This window comes from Salvelinus alpinus, chromosome 1, assembly GCF_045679555.1.
Source record: "Salvelinus alpinus chromosome 1, SLU_Salpinus.1, whole genome shotgun sequence".
In the NCBI taxonomy this organism is placed as follows: domain Eukaryota; kingdom Metazoa; phylum Chordata; class Actinopteri; order Salmoniformes; family Salmonidae; genus Salvelinus; species Salvelinus alpinus.
The window spans coordinates 45,498,151-45,521,353 of NC_092086.1; the positions used below are offsets into that span (position 1 = coordinate 45,498,151).

Sequence of the window (23,203 nt, forward strand, 5' to 3'; positions counted from 1 at the left end):
TAATGTCCCGACAGAAGGTTAGAGGGATAATGTCCCGACAGAAGGTTAGGGGGATAATGTCCTGACAGAAGGTTCGAGGGATAATGTCCTGACAGAGGTTAGAGGGATAATGTCCTGACAGAAGGTTAGAGGGATAATGTCCTGACGGAAGGTTAGAGGGATAATGTCCTGACGGAAGGTTAGAGGGATAATGTCCTGACAGAAGAACAGAGGGATAATGTCCTGACAGAAGGTTAGAGGGATAATGTCCTGACAGAAGGTTAAGGGGATAATGTCCTGACAGAAGGTTAGAGGGATAATGTCCCGACAGAAGGTTAGGGGGATAATGTCCTGACAGAAGGTTAGGGGGATAATGTCCTGACAGAAGGTTAGAGGGATAATGTCCTGACAGAAGGTTAGAGGGATAATGTCCTGACAGAAGGTTAGAGGGATAATGTCCTGACAGAAGGTTGGAGAGATAATGTCCTGACAGGTTAGATGGATAATGTCCAGACAGAAGGTTAGATGGATAATGTCCTGACAGAAGGTTAGAGGGATAATGTCCTGACAGAGGGAAAAGCTGTGCTGGTTGTGTTATCATGACTAGAAAAGCCGTGGTGTATTATTTAGTTGTATGATTTTGAACAGAGAGGAGCCCCAGGGTCACACATCAATAACACAGCATAGTAACAACCTGTCCAACATCCAGCCTCCTCCCTCGCTGCTCTGCACTACCTATACACCCTATCTAGTGCACTACCTATACACCCTATCTAGTGCACTACCTATACACCCTATCTAGTGCACTACCTATACACCCTATCTAGTGCACTACCTATACACCCTATCTAGTGCACTACCTATACACCCTATATAGTGCACTACCTATACACCCTATATAGTGCACTACCTATACACCCTATATAGTGCACTACCTATACACCCTATATAGTGCACTACCTATACACCCTATATAGTGCACTACCTATACACCCTATATAGTGCACTACCTATACACCCTATATAGTGCACTACCTATACACCCTATATAGTGCACTACCTATACACCCTATATAGTGCACTACCTTTACACCCTATTCCCTATATAGTGCACTACATATACACCCTAATCCCTATATAGTGCACTACATATACACCCTATTCCCTATATAGTGCACTACATATACACCCTATTCCCTATATAGTGCACTACATATACACCCTATTTCCTATGTATATGTCATATAGAGTGTCTCACATCTTATAGTGCACTGATATATAGTGTAGTGCACTACTTTAGACCTGAAGGGCAGAAGCCCACATAGGACTCTGGTTAAAAGTAGTGCACTATATAGGGAATAGGGTGCCATAGGGCTCTGGTTAAAAGTAGTGCACTATATAGGGAATAGGGTGCCATAGGGCTCTGGTTAAAAGTAGTGCACTATATAGGGAATAGAGTGCCGTTTGGGCCAAGCCCCTGCTCCGCTCCCTGGTCAGAAGGGAGAGAGGCTGGGAATAGGGTGCGGTTTGGGCCTAGCCCCTGCTCCGCTCCCTGGTCAGAAGGGAGAGAGGCTGGGAATAGGGTGCGGTTTGGGCCTAGCCCCTGCTCCGCTCCCTGGTCAGAAGGGAGAGAGGCTGGGAATAGGGTGCGGTTTGGGCCTAGCCCCTGCTCCGCTCCCTGGTCAGAAGGGAGAGAGGCTGGGAATAGGGTGCGGTTTGGGCCTAGCCCCTGCTCCGCTCCCTGGTCAGAAGGGAGAGAGGCTGGGAATAGGGTGCGGTTTGGGCCTAGCCCCTGCTCCGCTCCCTGGTCAGAAGGGAGAGAGGCTGGGAATAGGGTGCGGTTTGGGCCTAGCCCCTGCTCCGCTCCCTGGTCAGAAGGGAGAGAGGCTGGGAATAGGGTGCGGTTTGGGCCTAGCCCCTGCTCCGCTCCCTGGTCAGAAGGGAGAGAGGCTGGGAATAGGGTGCGGTTTGGGCCTAGCCCCTGCTCCGCTCCCTGGTCAGAAGGGAGAGAGGCTGGGAATAGGGTGCGGTTTGGGCCTAGCCCCTGGTCCGCTCCCTGGTCAGAAGGGAGAGAGGCTGGGCACTTTGATATTGATGTCTCCGATGTTGATGTTACGAGGCATTTCTGGGAGGTTCATGTTCTTGACCGCGGAGACAGCCCGCGCCGGCGCCGCCGAGAAGCCCCCCTGAAACAGACACAGATCACAACTCTGGTTTGAGGCTTTTCTACACCAGCTATGTAGATGATGAAATACACAGCAATGACAGGTACTAGAGAGAGGAAACTAAAGGGGTTATGGACATCATGTTGAATCTCCAGTAGGCTTCATCTCTGTCGTATTCACTAGGAACGTCAAGGGTCGTATTCACTAGGAACGTTAAGGGTCGTATTCACTAGGAACGTCAAGGGTCGTATTCACTAGGAACGTTAAGGGTCGTATTCACTAGGAACGTCAAGGGTCGTATTCACTAGGAACGTTAAGGGTCGTATTCACTAGGAACGTTAAGGGTCGTGTTCACTAGGAACGTTAAGGGTCGTATTCACTAGGAACGTCAAGGGTCGTATTCACTAGGAACGTCAAGGGTCGTATTCACTAGGAACGTTAAGGGTCGTATTCACTAGGAACGTCAAGGGTCGTATTCACTAGGAACGTTAAGGGTCGTATTCACTAGGAACGTTAAGGGTCGTATTCACTAGGAACGTTAAGGGTCGTATTCACTAGGAACGTCAAGGGTCGTATTCACTAGGAACGTTAAGGGTCGTATTCACTAGGAACGTCAAGGGTCGTATTCACTAGGAACGTTAAGGGTCGTATTCACTAGGAACGTCAAGGGTCGTATTCACTAGGAACGTCAAGGGTCGTATTCACTAGGAACGTTAAGGGTCGTATTCACTAGGAACGTCAAGGGTCGTATTCACTAGGAACGTCAAGGGTCGTATTCACTAGGAACGTTAAGGGTCGTATTCACTAGGAACGTTAAGGGTCGTATTCACTAGGAACGTCAAGGGTCGTATTCACTAGGAACGTTAAGGGTCGTATTCACTAGGAACGTCAAGGGTCGTATTCACTAGGAACGTTAAGGGTCGTATTTACTAGGAACGTCAAGGGTCGTATTCACTAGGAACGTTAAGGGTCGTATTCACTAGGAACGTTAAGGGTCGTGTTCACTAGGAACGTTAAGGGTCGTATTCACTAGGAACGTCAAGGGTCGTATTCACTAGGAACGTTAAGGGTCGTATTCACTAGGAACGTCAAGGGTCGTATTCACTAGGAACGTTAAGGGTCGTGTTCACTAGGAACGTTCATCTCTGTCTGGGAGACAAGGGTCGTATTCACTAGGAACATTAAGGGTCGTGTTCACTAGGAACGTTAATCTCTGTCAGGGAGACAAGGGTCGTATTCACTAGGAACGTTAAGGGTCGTGTTCACTAGGAACGTTAATCTCTGTCAGGGAGACAAGGGTCGTATTCACTAGGAACGTTCATCTCTGTCAGGGAGACAAGGGTCGTATTCACTAGGAACGTTCATCTCTGTCTGGGAGACAAGGGTCGTATTCACTAGGAACGTTCATCTCTGTCTGGGAGACAAGGGTCGTATTCACTAGGAACGTTCATCTCTGTCTGGGAGACACGGGTCGTATTCACTAGGAACGTTCATCTCTGTCTGGGAGACAAGGGTCGTATTCACGAGGAACGTTCATCTCTGTCTGGGAGACAAGGGTCGTATTCACTAGGAACGTTCATCTCTGTCTGGGAGACAAGGGTCGTATTCACTAGGAACGTTCATCTCTGTCTGGGAGACAAGGGTCGTATTCACTAGGAACGTTCATCTCTGTCTGGGAGACAAGGGTCGTAGTCACTAGGAACGTTCATTTCTGTCTGGGAGACAAGGGTCGTATTCACTAGGAACGTTCATCTCTGTCTGGGAGACAAGGGTCGTATTCACTAGGAACGTTCATCTCTGTCTGGGAGACAAGGGTCGTATTCACTAGGAACGTTCATCTCTGTCTGGGAGACAACAGCCCTAAAGGTCTAGAGACTAACAGTCCTAAAGGTCTAGAGACTAACAGTCCTAAAGGTCTAGAGACTAACAGTCCTAAAGGTCTAGAGACTAACAGCCCTAAAGGTCTAGAGACTAACAGTCCTAAAGGTCTAGAGACTAACAGCCCTAAAGGTCTAGAGACTAACAGTCCTAAAGGTCTAGAGACTAACAGCCCTAAAGGTCTAGAGACTAACAGCCCTAAAGGTCTAGAGACTAACAGCCCTAAAGGTCTAGAGACTAACAGCCCTAAAGGTCTAGAGACTAACAGCCCTAAAGGTCTAGAGACTAACAGCCCTAAAGGTCTAGAGACTAACAGCCCTAAAGGTCTAGAGACTAACAGTCCTAAAGGTCTAGAGACTAACAGCCCTACAGGTCTAGAGACTAGACTAACAGTCCTAAAGGTCTAGAGACTAACAGCCCTAAAGGTCTAGAGACTAACAGCCCTAAAGGTCTAGAGACTAACAGCCCTAAAGGTCTAGAGACTAAGAGCCCTAAAGGTCTAGAGACTAACATCCCTAAAGGTCTAGAGACTAACAGCCCTAAAGGTCTAGAGACTAACAGTCCTAAAGGTCTAGAGACTAGACTAACAGCCCTAAAGGTCTAGAGACTAACAGCCCTAAAGGTCTAGAGACTAACAGCCCTAAAGGTATAGAGACTAACAGTCCTAAAGGTCTAGAGTCTAACAGCCCTACAGGTCTAGAGACTAACAGCCCTAAAGGTCTAGAGACTAACAGCTCTAAAGGTCTAGAGACTAACAGCCCTAAAGGTCTAGGGACTAACAGCCCTAAAGGTCTAGGGACTAACAGCCCTAAAGGTCTAGAGACTAGACTAACAGTCCTAAAGGTCTAGAGACTAACAACCCTAAAGGTCTAGAGACTAACAGTCCTAAAGGTCTAGAGACTAGACTAACAGTCCTAAAGGTCTAGAGACTAACAGCCCTAAAGGTCTAGGGACTAACAGCCCTAAAGGTCTAGAGACTAGACTAACAGCCCTAAAGGTCTAGAGACTAGACTAACAGCCCTAAAGGTCTAGAGACTAACAGTCCTAAAGGTCTAGAGACTAACAGCCCTAAAGGTCTAGAGACTAACAGCCCTAAAGGTCTAGAGACTAACAGCCCTAAAGGTCTAGAGACTAACAGCTCTAAAGGTCTAGAGACTAACAGCCCTAAAGGTCTAGAGACTAACAGCCCTAAAGGTCTAGGGACTAACAGCCCTAAAGGTCTAGAGACTAACAGTCCTAAAGGTCTAGAGACTAACAGTCCTAAAGGTCTAGAGACTAGACTAACAGCTCTAAAGGTCTAGAGACTAGACTAACAGCTCTAAAGGTCTAGAGACTAACAGCCCTAAAGGTCTAGAGACTAACAGCCCTAAAGGTCTAGAGACTAGACTAACAGCCCTAAAGGTCTAGAGACTAGACTAACAGCTCTAAAGGTCTAGAGACTAACAGCCCTACAGGTCTAGAGACTAACAGCCCTAAAGGTCTAGAGACTAACAGCCCTAAAGGTCTAGAGACTAACAGCCCTAAAGGTCTAGAGACTAACAGTCCTAAAGGTCTAGAGACTAACAGCCCTAAAGGTCTAGAGACTAACAGTCCTAAAGGTCTAGAGACTAGACTAACAGCTCTAAAGGTCTAGGGACTAACAGCCCTAAAGGTCTAGGGACTAACAGCCCTAAAGGTCTAGGGACTAACAGCCCTAAAGGTCTAGGGACTAACAGCCCTAAAGGTCTAGGGACTAACAGCCCTAAAGGTCTAGAGACTAACAGCCCTAAAGGTCTAGAGACTAACAGCCCTAAAGGTCTAGAGACTAACAGTCCTAAAGGTCTAGAGACTAGACTAACAGCTCTAAAGGTCTAGGGACTAACAGCCCTAAACGTCTAGGGACTAACAGCCCTAAAGGTCTAGGGACTAACAGCCCTAAAGGTCTAGGGACTAACAGCCCTACAGGTCTAGAGACTAACAGCCCTAAAGGTCTAGAGACTAACAGCCCTAAAGGTCTAGAGACTAACAGCCCTAAAGGTCTAGAGTCTAACAGCCCTAAAGGTCTAGAGACAAACAGCCCTAAAGGACTAGAGTCTAACAGCCCTAAAGGTCTAGAGACTAACAGTCCTAAAGGTCTAGAGACTAGACTAACAGCCCTAAAGGTCTAGAGACTAACAGCCCTAAAGGTCTAGAGACTAACAGCCCTAAAGGTATAGAGACTAACAGTCCTAAAGGTCTAGAGTCTAACAGCCCTACAGGTCTAGAGACTAACAGCCCTAAAGGTCTAGAGACTAACAGCTCTAAAGGTCTAGGGACTAACAGCCCTAAAGGTCTAGGGACTAACAGCCCTAAAGGTCTAGAGACTAGACTAACAGTCCTAAAGGTCTAGAGACTAACAACCCTAAAGGTCTAGAGACTAACAGTCCTAAAGGTCTAGAGACTAGACTAACAGTCCTAAAGGTCTAGAGACTAACAGCCCTAAAGGTCTAGGGACTAACAGCCCTAAAGGTCTAGAGACTAGACTAACAGCCCTAAAGGTCTAGAGACTAGACTAACAGCCCTAAAGGTCTAGAGACTAACAGCCCTAAAGGTCTAGAGACTAACAGCCCTAAAGGTCTAGAGACTAACAGCCCTAAAGGTCTAGAGACTAACAGCCCTAAAGGTCTAGAGACTAACAGCCCTAAAGGTCTAGAGACTAACAGCCCTAAAGGTCTAGGGACTAACAGCCCTAAAGGTCTAGAGACTAACAGTCCTAAAGGTCTAGAGACTAACAGTCCTAAAGGTCTAGAGACTAGACTAACAGCTCTAAAGGTCTAGAGACTAGACTAACAGCTCTAAAGGTCTAGAGACTAACAGCCCTAAAGGTCTAGAGACTAACAGCCCTAAAGGTCTAGAGACTAGACTAACAGCCCTAAAGGTCTAGAGACTAGACTAACAGCTCTAAAGGTCTAGAGACTAACAGCCCTACAGGTCTAGAGACTAATAGCCCTAAAGGTCTAGAGACTAACAGCCCTAAAGGTCTAGAGACTAACAGCCCTAAAGGTCTAGAGACTAACAGCCCTAAAGGTCTAGAGACTAACAGTCCTAAAGGTCTAGAGACTAACAGCCCTAAAGGTCTAGAGACTAACAGTCCTAAAGGTCTAGAGACTAGACTAACAGCTCTAAAGGTCTAGGGACTAACAGCCCTAAAGGTCTAGGGACTAACAGCCCTAAAGGTCTAGGGACTAACAGCCCTAAAGGTCTAGGGACTAACAGCCCTAAAGGTCTAGGGACTAACAGCCCTAAAGGTCTAGAGACTAACAGCCCTAAAGGTCTAGAGACTAACAGCCCTAAAGGTCTAGAGACTAACAGTCCTAAAGGTCTAGAGACTAGACTAACAGCTCTAAAGGTCTAGGGACTAACAGCCCTAAAGGTCTAGGGACTAACAGCCCTAAAGGTCTAGAGACTAACAGCCCTAAAGGTCTAGAGACTAACAGCCCTAAAGGTCTAGAGACTAACAGTCCTAAAGGTCTAGAGACTAACAGCCCTAAAGGTCTAGAGACTAACAGTCCTAAAGGTCTAGAGACTAGACTAACAGCCCTAAAGGTCTAGAGACTAACAGTCCTAAAGGTCTAGAGACTAGACTAACAGCTCTAAAGGTCTAGAGACTAACAGCCCTAAAGGTCTAGAGACTAACAGCCCTAAAGGTCTAGGGACTAACAGCCCTAAAGGTCTAGAGACTAACAGCCCTAAAGGTCTAGGGACTAACAGCCCTAAAGGTCTAGAGACTAGACTAACAGTCCTAAAGGTCTAGAGACTAACAACCCTAAAGGTCTAGAGACTAACAGTCCTAAAGGTCTAGAGACGAGACTAACAGTCCTAAAGGTCGAGAGACTAACAGCCCTAAAGGTCTAGGGACTAACAGCCCGAAAGGTCGAGAGACTAGACTAACAGCCCTAAAGGTCTAGAGACTAGACTAACAGCCCTAAAGGTCTAGAGACTAACAGCCCTAAAGGTCTAGAGACTAACAGCCCTAAAGGTCTAGAGACTAACAGCCCTAAAGGTCTAGAGACTAACAGCTCTAAAGGTCTAGAGACTAACAGCCCTAAAGGTCTAGAGACTAACAGCCCTAAAGGTCTAGGGACTAACAGCCCTAAAGGTCTAGAGACTAACAGTCCTAAAGGTCTAGAGACTAACAGTCCTAAAGGTCTAGAGACTAGACTAACAGCTCTAAAGGTCTAGAGACTAGACTAACAGCTCTAAAGGTCTAGAGACTAACAGCCCTAAAGGTCTAGAGACTAACAGCCCTAAAGGTCTAGAGACTAGACTAACAGCCCTAAAGGTCTAGAGACTAGACTAACAGCTCTAAAGGTCTAGAGACTAACAGCCCTACAGGTCTAGAGACTAATAGCCCTAAAGGTCTAGAGACTAACAGCCCTAAAGGTCTAGAGACTAACAGCCCTAAAGGTCTAGAGACTAACAGCCCTAAAGGTCTAGAGACTAACAGTCCTAAAGGTCTAGAGACTAACAGCCCTAAAGGTCTAGAGACTAACAGTCCTAAAGGTCTAGAGACTAGACTAACAGCTCTAAAGGTCTAGGGACTAACAGCCCTAAAGGTCTAGGGACTAACAGCCCTAAAGGTCTAGGGACTAACAGCCCTAAAGGTCTAGGGACTAACAGCCCTAAAGGTCTAGGGACTAACAGCCCTAAAGGTCTAGAGACTAACAGCCCTAAAGGTCTAGAGACTAACAGCCCTAAAGGTCTAGAGACTAACAGTCCTAAAGGTCTAGAGACTAGACTAACAGCTCTAAAGGTCTAGGGACTAACAGCCCTAAAGGTCTAGGGACTAACAGCCCTAAAGGTCTAGAGACTAACAGCCCTAAAGGTCTAGAGACTAACAGCCCTAAAGGTCTAGAGACTAACAGTCCTAAAGGTCTAGAGACTAACAGCCCTAAAGGTCTAGAGACTAACAGTCCTAAAGGTCTAGAGACTAGACTAACAGCCCTAAAGGTCTAGAGACTAACAGTCCTAAAGGTCTAGAGACTAGACTAACAGCTCTAAAGGTCTAGAGACTAACAGCCCTAAAGGTCTAGAGACTAACAGCCCTAAAGGTCTAGGGACTAACAGCCCTAAAGGTCTAGAGACTAGACTAACAGCCCTAAAGGTCTAGAGACTAACAGTCCTAAAGGTCTAGAGACTAGACTAACAGCTCTAAAAGTCTAGAGACTAACAGCCCTAAAGGTCTAGAGACTAACAGCCCTAAAGGTCTAGAGACTAACAGTCCTAAAGGTCTAGAGACTAGACTAACAGCTCTAAAGGTCTAGAGACTAACAGCCCTAAAGGTCTAGTCTAACAGCCCTAAAGGTCTAGAGACTAACAGCCCTAAAGGACTAGAGACTAACAGCCCTAAAGGTCTAGAGACTAACAGCCCTAAAGGACTAGAGACTAACAGTCCTAAAGGTCTAGAGACTAACAGCCCTAAAGGTCTAGAGACTAACAGCCCTAAAGGTCTAGAGACTAACAGCCCTAAAGGTCTAGAGACTAACAGCCCTAAAGGTCTAGAGTCTAACAGCCCTAAAGGTCTAGAGACAAACAGCCCTAAAGGACTAGAGTCTAACAGCCCTAAAGGTCTAGAGACTAACAGTCCTAAAGGTCTAGAGACTAGACTAACAGCCCTAAAGGTCTAGAGACTAACAGCCCTAAAGGTCTAGAGACTAACAGCCCTAAAGGTCTAGAGACTAACAGCCCTAAAGGTATAGAGACTAACAGTCCTAAAGGTCTAGAGTCTAACAGCCCTACAGGTCTAGAGACTAACAGCCCTAAAGGTCTAGAGACTAACAGCTCTAAAGGTCTAGAGACTAACAGCCCTAAAGGTCTAGGGACTAACAGCCCTAAAGGTCTAGGGACTAACAGCCCTAAAGGTCTAGAGACTAGACTAACAGTCCTAAAGGTCTAGAGACTAACAACCCTAAAGGTCTAGAGACTAACAGTCCTAAAGGTCTAGAGACTAGACTAACAGTCCTAAAGGTCTAGAGACTAACAGCCCTACAGGTCTAGAGACTAACAGCCCTAAAGGTCTAGAGACTAACAGCCCTAAAGGTCTAGGGACTAACAGCCCTAAAGGTCTAGAGACTAGACTAACAGCCCTAAAGGTCTAGAGACTAACAGTCCTAAAGGTCTAGAGACTAGACTAACAGCTCTAAAGGTCTAGAGACTAACAGCCCTAAAGGTCTAGAGACTAACAGCCCTAAAGGTCTAGAGACTAACAGTCCTAAAGGTCTAGAGACTAGACTAACAGGTCTAAAGGTCTAGAGACTAACAGCCCTAAAGGTCTAGAGACTAACAGCCCTAAAGGTCTAGAGACTAACAGCCCTAAAGGTCTAGAGACTAACAGTCCTAAAGGTCTAGAGACTAGACTAACAGTCCTAAAGGTCTAGAGACTAACAGCCCTACAGGTCTAGAGACTAGACTAACTACAGGACCAGTCACCAGACCAACAGAGGACTAACTACAGGACCAGTCTCCAGACTAACAGAGGAAGGACTAACTACAGGACCAGTCACCAGACTAACAGAGGAAGGACTAACTACAGGACCAGTCACCAGACTAACTACAGGTCCAGTCTCCAGACTAACTACAGGTCCAGTCACCAGACCAACAGAGGACTAACTACAGGACCAGTCACCAGACCAACAGAGGACTAACTACAGGACCAGTCTCCAGACTAACAGAGGAAAGACTAACTACAGGACCAGTCACCAGACTAACAGAGGAAGGACTAACTACAGGACCAGTCACCAGACTAACAGAGGACTAACTACAGGACCAGTCACCAGACTAACAGAGGAAGGACTAACTACAGGACCAGTCACCAGACCAACAGAGGAAGGACTAACTACAGGACCAGTCACCAGACTAACAGAGGAAGGACTAACTACAGGACCAGTCACCAGACTAACAGAGGAAAGACTAACTACAGGACCAGTCACCAGACTAACTACAGGTCCAGTCTCCAGACTAACTACCGGTCCAGTCTCCAGACTAACAGAGGAAGAACTAACTACAGGTCCAGTCTCCAGACTAACAGAGGAAGGACTAACTACAGGACCAGTCACCAGACTAACAGAGGAAGGACTAACTACAGGACCAGTTACCAGACTAACAAAGGAAGGACTAACTACAGGACCAGTCACCAGACTAACAGAGGAAGGACTAACTACAGGACCAGTCACCAGACTAACTAAAGGACCAGTCACCAGACTAACTACAGGACCAGTCACCAGACTAACAGAGGAAGAACTAACTACAGGACCAGTCTCCAGACTAACAGAGGAAGGACTAACTACAGGACCAGTCACCAGACTAACTACAGGACCAGTCACCAGACCAACAGAGGAAGGACTAACTACAGGACCAGTCACCAGACTAATAGAGGAAGGACTAACTACAGGACCAGTCACCAGACCAACAGAGGAAGGACTAACTACAGGACCAGTCACCAGACTAATAGAGGAAGGACTAACTACAGGACCAGTCACCAGACTAACTACAGGACCAGTCACCAGACTAACTACAGATCCAGTCTCCAGACTAACAGAGGAAGGACTAACTACAGGACCAGTCACCAGACTAACTACAGGACCAGTCACCAGACTAACTACAGGACCAGTCACCAGACTAACAGAGGAAGGACTAACTACAGGACCAGTCTCCAGACTAACAGAGGAAGGACTAAGGACCAGTCTAGAGACTAACAGTCCTAAAGGTCTAGAGACTAACAGCCCTAAAGGTCTAGAGTCTAACAGCCCTAAAGGTCTAGAGACTAACAGCCCTAAAGGTCTAGAGACTAACAGCCCTAAAGGTCTAGAGACTAACAGTCCTAAAGGTCTAGAGACTAACAGCCCTACAGGTCTAGAGACTAGACTAACAGTCCTAAAGGTCTAGAGACTAACAGCCCTAAAGGTCTAGAGACTAACAGCCCTAAAGGTCTAGAGACTAACAGCCCTAAAGGTCTAGAGACTAAGAGCCCTAAAGGTCTAGAGACTAACATCCCTAAAGGTCTAGAGACTAACATCCCTAAAGGTCTAGAGACTAACAGCCCTAAAGGTCTAGAGACTAACAGCCCTAAAGGTCTAGAGACTAGACTAACAGCCCTAAAGGTCTAGAGTCTAACAGCCCTAAAGGTCTAGAGTCTAACAGCCCTAAAGGTCTAGAGACTAACAGCCCTAAAGGTCTAGAGACTAACAGTCCTAAAGGTCTAGAGACTAACAGCCCTAAAGGTCTAGAGACTAACAGTCCTAAAGGTCTAGAGACTAGACTAACAGCTCTAAAGGTCTAGAGACTAACAGCCCTAAAGGTCTAGAGACTAACAGCCCTAAAGGTCTAGAGACTAGACTAACAGCCCTAAAGGTCTAGAGACTAGACTAACAGCTCTAAAGGTCTAGAGACTAACAGCCCTACAGGTCTAGAGACTAACAGCCCTAAAGGTCTAGAGACTAACAGCCCTAAAGGTCTAGAGACTAACAGCCCTAAAGGTCTAGAGACTAACAGCCCTAAAGGTCTAGAGACTAACAGCCCTAAAGGTCTAGAGACTAACAGTCCTAAAGGTCTAGAGACTAACAGCCCTAAAGGTCTAGAGACTAACAGTCCTAAAGGTCTAGAGACTAGACTAACAGCTCTAAAGGTCTAGGGACTAACAGCCCTAAAGGTCTAGGGACTAACAGCCCTAAAGGTCTAGGGACTAACAGCCCTAAAGGTCTAGGGACTAACAGCCCTACATGTCTAGAGACTAACAGCCCTAAAGGTCTAGAGACTAACAGCCCTAAAGGTCTAGAGACTAACAGTCCTAAAGGTCTAGAGACTAACAGCCCTAAAGGTCTAGAGACTAACAGTCCTAAAGGTCTAGAGACTAGACTAACAGCCCTAAAGGTCTAGAGACTAACAGTCCTAAAGGTCTAGAGACTAGACTAACAGCTCTAAAGGTCTAGAGACTAACAGCCCTAAAGGTCTAGAGACTAACAGCCCTAAAGGTCTAGGGACTAACAGCCCTAAAGGTCTAGAGACTAGACTAACAGCCCTAAAGGTCTAGAGACTAACAGTCCTAAAGGTCTAGAGACTAGACTAACAGCTCTAAAGGTCTAGAGACTAACAGCCCTAAAGGTCTAGAGACTAACAGCCCTAAAGGTCTAGAGACTAACAGTCCTAAAGGTCTAGAGACTAGACTAACAGCTCTAAAGGTCTAGAGACTAACAGCCCTAAAGGTCTAGAGACTAACAGCCCTAAAGGTCTAGAGACTAACAGCCCTAAAGGTCTAGAGACTAACAGTCCTAAAGGTCTAGAGACTAGACTAACAGTCCTAAAGGTCTAGAGACTAACAGCCCTACAGGTCTAGAGACTAGACTAACTACAGGACCAGTCACCAGACCAACAGAGGACTAACTACAGGACCACTCTCCAGACTAACAGAGGAAGGACTAACTACAGGACCAGTCACCAGACTAACAGAGGAAGGACTAACTACAGGACCAGTCACCAGACTAACTACAGGTCCAGTCTCCAGACTAACTACAGGTCCAGTCACCAGACCAACAGAGGACTAACTACAGGACCAGTCACCAGACCAACAGAGGACTAACTACAGGACCAGTCTCCAGACTAACAGAGGAAAGACTAACTACAGGACCAGTCACCAGACTAACAGAGGAAGGACTAACTACAGGACCAGTCACCAGACTAACAGAGGACTAACTACAGGACCAGTCACCAGACTAACAGAGGAAGGACTAACTACAGGACCAGTCACCAGACCAACAGAGGAAGGACTAACTACAGGACCAGTCACCAGACTAACAGAGGAAGGACTAACTACAGGACCAGTCACCAGACTAACAGAGGAAAGACTAACTACAGGACCAGTCACCAGACTAACTACAGGTCCAGTCTCCAGACTAACTACCGGTCCAGTCTCCAGACTAACAGAGGAAGAACTAACTACAGGTCCAGTCTCCAGACTAACAGAGGAAGGACTAACTACAGGACCAGTCACCAGACTAACAGAGGAAGGACTAACTACAGGACCAGTTACCAGACTAACAAAGGAAGGACTAACTACAGGACCAGTCACCAGACTAACTAAAGGACCAGTCACCAGACTAACTACAGGACCAGTCACCAGACTAACAGAGGAAGAACTAACTACAGGACCAGTCTCCAGACTAACAGAGGAAGGACTAACTACAGGACCAGTCACCAGACTAACTACAGGACCAGTCACCAGACCAACAGAGGAAGGACTAACTACAGGACCAGTCACCAGACTAATAGAGGAAGGACTAACTACAGGACCAGTCACCAGACCAACAGAGGAAGGACTAACTACAGGACCAGTCACCAGACTAATAGAGGAAGGACTAACTACAGGACCAGTCACCAGACTAACTACAGGACCAGTCACCAGACTAACTACAGATCCAGTCTCCAGACTAACAGAGGAAGGACTAACTACAGGACCAGTCACCAGACTAACTACAGGACCAGTCACCAGACTAACTACAGGACCAGTCACCAGACTAACAGAGGAAGGACTAACTACAGGACCAGTCTCCAGACTAACAGAGGAAGGACTAACTACAGGACCAGTCACCAGACTAACTACAGGACCAGTCACCAGACCAACAGAGGACTAACTACAGGACCACTCTCCAGACTAACAGAGGAAGGACTAACTACAGGACCAGTCACCAGACTAACTACAGGTCCAGTCTCCAGACTAACTACAGGTCCAGTCACCAGACCAACAGAGGACTAACTACAGGACCAGTCACCAGACCAACAGAGGACTAACTACAGGACCAGTCACCAGACTAACAGAGGAAGGACTAACTACAGGACCAGTCACCAGACTAACTACAGGTCCAGTCTCCAGACTAACTACAGGTCCAGTCACCAGACCAACAGAGGACTAACTACAGGACCAGTCACCAGACCAACAGAGGACTAACTACAGGACCACTCTCCAGACTAACAGAGGAAGGACTAACTACAGGACCAGTCACCAGACTAACAGAGGAAGGACTAACTACAGGACCAGTCACCAGACTAACTACAGGTCCAGTCTCCAGACTAACTACAGGTCCAGTCACCAGACCAACAGAGGACTAACTACAGGACCAGTCACCAGACCAACAGAGGACTAACTACAGGACCAGTCTCCAGACTAACAGAGGAAAGACTAACTACAGGACCAGTCACCAGACTAACAGAGGAAGGACTAACTACAGGACCAGTCACCAGACTAACAGAGGACTAACTACAGGACCAGTCACCAGACTAACAGAGGAAGGACTAACTACAGGACCAGTCACCAGACCAACAGAGGAAGGACTAACTACAGGACCAGTCACCAGACTAACAGAGGAAGGACTAACTACAGGACCAGTCACCAGACTAACAGAGGAAAGACTAACTACAGGACCAGTCACCAGACTAACTACAGGTCCAGTCTCCAGACTAACTACCGGTCCAGTCTCCAGACTAACAGAGGAAGAACTAACTACAGGTCCAGTCTCCAGACTAACAGAGGAAGGACTAACTACAGGACCAGTCACCAGACTAACAGAGGAAGGACTAACTACAGGACCAGTTACCAGACTAACAAAGGAAGGACTAACTACAGGACCAGTTACCAGACTAACAAAGGAAGGACTAACTACAGGACCAGTCACCAGACTAACAGAGGAAGGACTAACTACAGGACCAGTCACCAGACTAACTAAAGGACCAGTCACCAGACTAACTACAGGACCAGTCACCAGACTAACAGAGGAAGAACTAACTACAGGACCAGTCTCCAGACTAACAGAGGAAGGACTAACTACAGGACCAGTCACCAGACTAACTACAGGACCAGTCACCAGACCAACAGAGGAAGGACTAACTACAGGACCAGTCACCAGACTAATAGAGGAAGGACTAACTACAGGACCAGTCACCAGACCAACAGAAGAAGGACTAACTACAGGACCAGTCACCAGACTAATAGAGGAAGGACTAACTACAGGACCAGTCACCAGACTAACTACAGGACCAGTCACCAGACTAACTACAGATCCAGTCTCCAGACTAACAGAGGAAGGACTAACTACAGGACCAGTCACCAGACTAACTACAGGACCAGTCACCAGACTAACTACAGGACCAGTCACCAGACTAACAGAGGAAGGACTAACTACAGGACCAGTCTCCAGACTAACAGAGGAAGGACTAACTACAGGACCAGTCACCAGACTAACTACAGGACCAGTCACCAGACTAACAGAGGACTAACTACAGGACCAGTCACCAGACTAACAGAGGAAGGACTAACTACGGGACCAGTCTCCAGACTAACAGAGGAAGGACTAACTACAGGACCAGTCACCAGACTAACTACAGGACCAGTCTCCAGACTAACAGAGGAAGGACTAACTACAGGACCAGTCTCCAGACTAACAGAGGAAGGACTAACTACAGGACCAGTCACCAGACTAACAGAGGAAGGACTAACTACAGGACCAGTCACCAGACTAACAGAGGAAGGACTAACTACAGGACCAGTCACCAGACTAACAGAGGAAGGACTAACTACAGGACCAGTCACCAGACTAACTACAGGACCAGTCACCAGACTAACAGAGGAAGGACTAACTACAGGACCAGTAAGTGAACAGACTAACAGAGGAAGGACTAACTACAGGACCAGTCACCAGACTAACTACAGGACCAGTCACCAGACTAACTACAGGACCAGTCTCCAGACTAACAGAGGAAGGACTAACTACAGGACCAGTCTCCAGACTAACAGAGGAAGGACTAACTACAGGACCAGTCACCAGACTAACTACAGGACCAGTCACCAGACTAACAGAGGACTAACTACAGGACCAGTCACCAGACTAACAGAGGAAGGACTAACTACGGGACCAGTCTCCAGACTAACAGAGGAAGGACTAACTACAGGACCAGTCACCAGACTAACTACAGGACCAGTCTCCAGACTAACAGAGGAAGGACTAACTACAGGACCAGTCTCCAGACTAACAGAGGAAGGACTAACTACAGGACCAGTCACCAGACTAACAGAGGAAGGACTAACTACAGGACCAGTCACCAGACTAACAGAGGAAGGACTAACTACAGGACCAGTCACCAGACTAACAGAGGAAGGACTAACTACAGGACCAGTCACCAGACTAACAAAGGAAGGACTAACTACAGGACCAGTCACCAGACTAACAGAGGAAGGACTAACTACAGGACCAGTCACCAGACTAACTAAAGGACCAGTCACCAGACTAACTACAGGACCAGTCACCAGACTAACAGAGGAAGAACTAACTACAGGACCAGTCTCCAGACTAACAGAGGAAGGACTAACTACAGGACCAGTCACCAGACTAACTACAGGACCAGTCACCAGACCAACAGAGGAAGGACTAACTACAGGACCAGTCACCAGACTAATAGAGGAAGGACTAACTACAGGACCAGTCACCAGACCAACAGAGGAAGGACTAACTACAGGACCAGTCACCAGACTAATAGAGGAAGGACTAACTACAGGACCAGTCACCAGACTAACTACAGGACCAGTCACCAGACTAACTACAGATCCAGTCTCCAGACTAACAGAGGAAGGACTAACTACAGGACCAGTCACCAGACTAACTACAGGACCAGTCACCAGACTAACTACAGGACCAGTCACCAGACTAACAGAGGAAGGACTAACTACAGGACCAGTCTCCAGACTAACAGAGGAAGGACTAAGGACCAGTCTAGAGACTAACAGTCCTAAAGGTCTAGAGACTAACAGCCCTAAAGGTCTAGAGTCTAACAGCCCTAAAGGTCTAGAGACTAACAGCCCTAAAGGTCTAGAGACTAACAGCCCTAAAGGTCTAGAGACTAACAGTCCTAAAGGTCTAGAGACTAACAGCCCTACAGGTCTAGAGACTAGACTAACAGTCCTAAAGGTCTAGAGACTAACAGCCCTAAAGGTCTAGAGACTAACAGCCCTAAAGGTCTAGAGACTAACAGCCCTAAAGGTCTAGAGACTAAGAGCCCTAAAGGTCTAGAGACTAACATCCCTAAAGGTCTAGAGACTAACAGCCCTAAAGGTCTAGAGACTAACAGCCCTAAAGGTCTAGAGACTAACAGTCCTAAAGGTCTAGAGACTAGACTAACAGCCCTAAAGGTCTAGAGTCTAACAGCCCTAAAGGTCTAGAGTCTAACAGCCCTAAAGGTCTAGAGACTAACAGCCCTAAAGGTCTAGAGACTAACAGTCCTAAAGGTCTAGAGACTAACAGCCCTAAAGGTCTAGAGACTAACAGTCCTAAAGGTCTAGAGACTAGACTAACAGCTCTAAAGGTCTAGAGACTAACAGCCCTAAAGGTCTAGAGACTAACAGCCCTAAAGGTCTAGAGACTAGACTAACAGCCCTAAAGGTCTAGAGACTAGACTAACAGCTCTAAAGGTCTAGAGACTAACAGCCCTACAGGTCTAGAGACTAACAGCCCTAAAGGTCTAGAGACTAACAGCCCTAAAGGTCTAGAGACTAACAGCCCTAAAGGTCTAGAGACTAACAGCCCTAAAGGTCTAGAGACTAACAGCCCTAAAGGTCTAGAGACTAACAGTCCTAAAGGTCTAGAGACTAACAGCCCTAAAGGTCTAGAGACTAACAGTCCTAAAGGTCTAGAGACTAGACTAACAGCTCTAAAGGTCTAGGGACTAACAGCCCTAAAGGTCTAGGGACTAACAGCCCTAAAGGTCTAGGGACTAACAGCCCTAAAGGTCTAGGGACTAACAGCCCTACATGTCTAGAGACTAACAGCCCTAAAGGTCTAGAGACTAACAGCCCTAAAGGTCTAGAGACTAACAGTCCTAAAGGTCTAGAGACTAACAGCCCTAAAGGTCTAGAGACTAACAGTCCTAAAGGTCTAGAGACTAGACTAACAGCCCTAAAGGTCTAGAGACTAACAGTCCTAAAGGTCTAGAGACTAGACTAACAGCTCTAAAGGTCTAGAGACTAACAGCCCTAAAGGTCTAGAGACTAACAGCCCTAAAGGTCTAGGGACAAACAGCCCTAAAGGTCTAGAGACTAGACTAACAGCCCTAAAGGTCTAGAGACTAACAGTCCTAAAGGTCTAGAGACTAGACTAACAGCTCTAAAGGTCTAGAGACTAACAGCCCTAAAGGTCTAGAGACTAACAGCCCTAAAGGTCTAGAGACTAACAGTCCTAAAGGTCTAGAGACTAGACTAACAGCTCTAAAGGTCTAGAGACTAACAGCCCTAAAGGTCTAGAGACTAACAGCCCTAAAGGTCTAGAGACTAACAGCCCTAAAGGTCTAGAGACTAACAGTCCTAAAGGTCTAGAGACTAGACTAACAGTCCTAAAGGTCTAGAGACTAACAGCCCTACAGGTCTAGAGACTAGACTAACTACAGGACCAGTCACCAGACCAACAGAGGACTAACTACAGGACCACTCTCCAGACTAACAGAGGAAGGACTAACTACAGGACCAGTCACCAGACTAACAGAGGAAGGACTAACTACAGGACCAGTCACCAGACTAACTACAGGTCCAGTCTCCAGACTAACTACAGGTCCAGTCACCAGACCAACAGAGGACTAACTACAGGACCAGTCACCAGACCAACAGAGGACTAACTACAGGACCAGTCTCCAGACTAACAGAGGAAAGACTAACTACAGGACCAGTCACCAGACTAACAGAGGAAGGACTAACTACAGGACCAGTCACCAGACTAACAGAGGACTAACTACAGGACCAGTCACCAGACTAACAGAGGAAGGACTAACTACAGGACCAGTCACCAGACCAACAGAGGAAGGACTAACTACAGGACCAGTCACCAGACTAACAGAGGAAGGACTAACTACAGGACCAGTCACCAGACTAACAGAGGAAAGACTAACTACAGGACCAGTCACCAGACTAACTACAGGTCCAGTCTCCAGACTAACTACCGGTCCAGTCTCCAGACTAACAGAGGAAGAACTAACTACAGGTCCAGTCTCCAGACTAACAGAGGAAGGACTAACTACAGGACCAGTCACCAGACTAACAGAGGAAGGACTAACTACAGGACCAGTTACCAGACTAACAAAGGAAGGACTAACTACAGGACCAGTCACCAGACTAACTAAAGGACCAGTCACCAGACTAACTACAGGACCAGTCACCAGACTAACAGAGGAAGAACTAACTACAGGACCAGTCTCCAGACTAACAGAGGAAGGACTAACTACAGGACCAGTCACCAGACTAACTACAGGACCAGTCACCAGACCAACAGAGGAAGGACTAACTACAGGACCAGTCACCAGACTAATAGAGGAAGGACTAACTACAGGACCAGTCACCAGACCAACAGAGGAAGGACTAACTACAGGACCAGTCACCAGACTAATAGAGGAAGGACTAACTACAGGACCAGTCACCAGACTAACTACAGGACCAGTCACCAGACTAACTACAGATCCAGTCTCCAGACTAACAGAGGAAGGACTAACTACAGGACCAGTCACCAGACTAACTACAGGACCAGTCACCAGACTAACTACAGGACCAGTCACCAGACTAACAGAGGAAGGACTAACTACAGGACCAGTCTCCAGACTAACAGAGGAAGGACTAACTACAGGACCAGTCACCAGACTAACTACAGGACCAGTCACCAGACCAACAGAGGACTAACTACAGGACCACTCTCCAGACTAACAGAGGAAGGACTAACTACAGGACCAGTCACCAGACTAACTACAGGTCCAGTCTCCAGACTAACTACAGGTCCAGTCACCAGACCAACAGAGGACTAACTACAGGACCAGTCACCAGACCAACAGAGGACTAACTACAGGACCAGTCACCAGACTAACAGAGGAAGGACTAACTACAGGACCAGTCACCAGACTAACTACAGGTCCAGTCTCCAGACTAACTACAGGTCCAGTCACCAGACCAACAGAGGACTAACTACAGGACCAGTCACCAGACCAACAGAGGACTAACTACAGGACCACTCTCCAGACTAACAGAGGAAGGACTAACTACAGGACCAGTCACCAGACTAACAGAGGAAGGACTAACTACAGGACCAGTCACCAGACTAACTACAGGTCCAGTCTCCAGACTAACTACAGGTCCAGTCACCAGACCAACAGAGGACTAACTACAGGACCAGTCACCAGACCAACAGAGGACTAACTACAGGACCAGTCTCCAGACTAACAGAGGAAAGACTAACTACAGGACCAGTCACCAGACTAACAGAGGAAGGACTAACTACAGGACCAGTCACCAGACTAACAGAGGACTAACTACAGGACCAGTCACCAGACTAACAGAGGAAGGACTAACTACAGGACCAGTCACCAGACCAACAGAGGAAGGACTAACTACAGGACCAGTCACCAGACTAACAGAGGAAGGACTAACTACAGGACCAGTCACCAGACTAACAGAGGAAAGACTAACTACAGGACCAGTCACCAGACTAACTACAGGTCCAGTCTCCAGACTAACTACCGGTCCAGTCTCCAGACTAACAGAGGAAGAACTAACTACAGGTCCAGTCTCCAGACTAACAGAGGAAGGACTAACTACAGGACCAGTCACCAGACTAACAGAGGAAGGACTAACTACAGGACCAGTTACCAGACTAACAAAGGAAGGACTAACTACAGGACCAGTTACCAGACTAACAAAGGAAGGACTAACTACAGGACCAGTCACCAGACTAACAGAGGAAGGACTAACTACAGGACCAGTCACCAGACTAACTAAAGGACCAGTCACCAGACTAACTACAGGACCAGTCACCAGACTAACAGAGGAAGAACTAACTACAGGACCAGTCTCCAGACTAACAGAGGAAGGACTAACTACAGGACCAGTCACCAGACTAACTACAGGACCAGTCACCAGACCAACAGAGGAAGGACTAACTACAGGACCAGTCACCAGACTAATAGAGGAAGGACTAACTACAGGACCAGTCACCAGACCAACAGAAGAAGGACTAACTACAGGACCAGTCACCAGACTAATAGAGGAAGGACTAACTACAGGACCAGTCACCAGACTAACTACAGGACCAGTCACCAGACTAACTACAGATCCAGTCTCCAGACTAACAGAGGAAGGACTAACTACAGGACCAGTCACCAGACTAACTACAGGACCAGTCACCAGACTAACTACAGGACCAGTCACCAGACTAACAGAGGAAGGACTAACTACAGGACCAGTCTCCAGACTAACAGAGGAAGGACTAACTACAGGACCAGTCACCAGACTAACTACAGGACCAGTCACCAGACTAACAGAGGACTAACTACAGGACCAGTCACCAGACTAACAGAGGAAGGACTAACTACGGGACCAGTCTCCAGACTAACAGAGGAAGGACTAACTACAGGACCAGTCACCAGACTAACTACAGGACCAGTCTCCAGACTAACAGAGGAAGGACTAACTACAGGACCAGTCTCCAGACTAACAGAGGAAGGACTAACTACAGGACCAGTCACCAGACTAACAGAGGAAGGACTAACTACAGGACCAGTCACCAGACTAACAGAGGAAGGACTAACTACAGGACCAGTCACCAGACTAACAGAGGAAGGACTAACTACAGGACCAGTCACCAGACTAACTACAGGACCAGTCACCAGACTAACAGAGGAAGGACTAACTACAGGACCAGTAAGTGAACAGACTAACAGAGGAAGGACTAACTACAGGACCAGTCACCAGACTAACTACAGGACCAGTCACCAGACTAACTACAGGACCAGTCTCCAGACTAACAGAGGAAGGACTAACTACATGACCAGTCTCCAGACTAACAGAGGAAGGACTAACTACAGGACCAGTCACCAGACTAACTACAGGACCAGTCACCAGACTAACAGAGGACTAACTACAGGACCAGTCTCCAGACTAACAGAGGAAGGACTAACTACAGGACCAGTCTCCAGACTAACAGAGGAAGGACTAACTACAGGACCAGTCACCAGACTAACTACAGGACCAGTCTCCAGACTAACAGAGGAAGGACTAACTACAGGACCAGTCTCCAGACTAACAGAGGAAGGACTAACTACAGGACCAGTCACCAGACTAACAGAGGAAGGACTAACTACAGGACCAGTCACCAGAC

At 47.1% G+C, this 23,203-nt stretch overlaps 1 protein-coding gene across 1 annotated transcript in view; it reads right to left on the minus strand.

Annotated features, from left to right (window-relative positions):
- Positions 1 to 442: 442 nt before the first annotated feature.
- LOC139577726 (AP-3 complex subunit sigma-2) overlaps positions 443 to 23,203 on the minus strand; it is a 38,003-nt gene continuing 15,242 nt past the window's right edge. Inside the window, exon 6 of the mRNA XM_071404914.1 lies at positions 443 to 2,165. Within this exon, the coding sequence (XP_071261015.1) occupies positions 2,040 to 2,165 (126 nt within the window). The 3' untranslated portion in view covers positions 443 to 2,039. The remainder of the gene's footprint in view (positions 2,166 to 23,203) is intronic.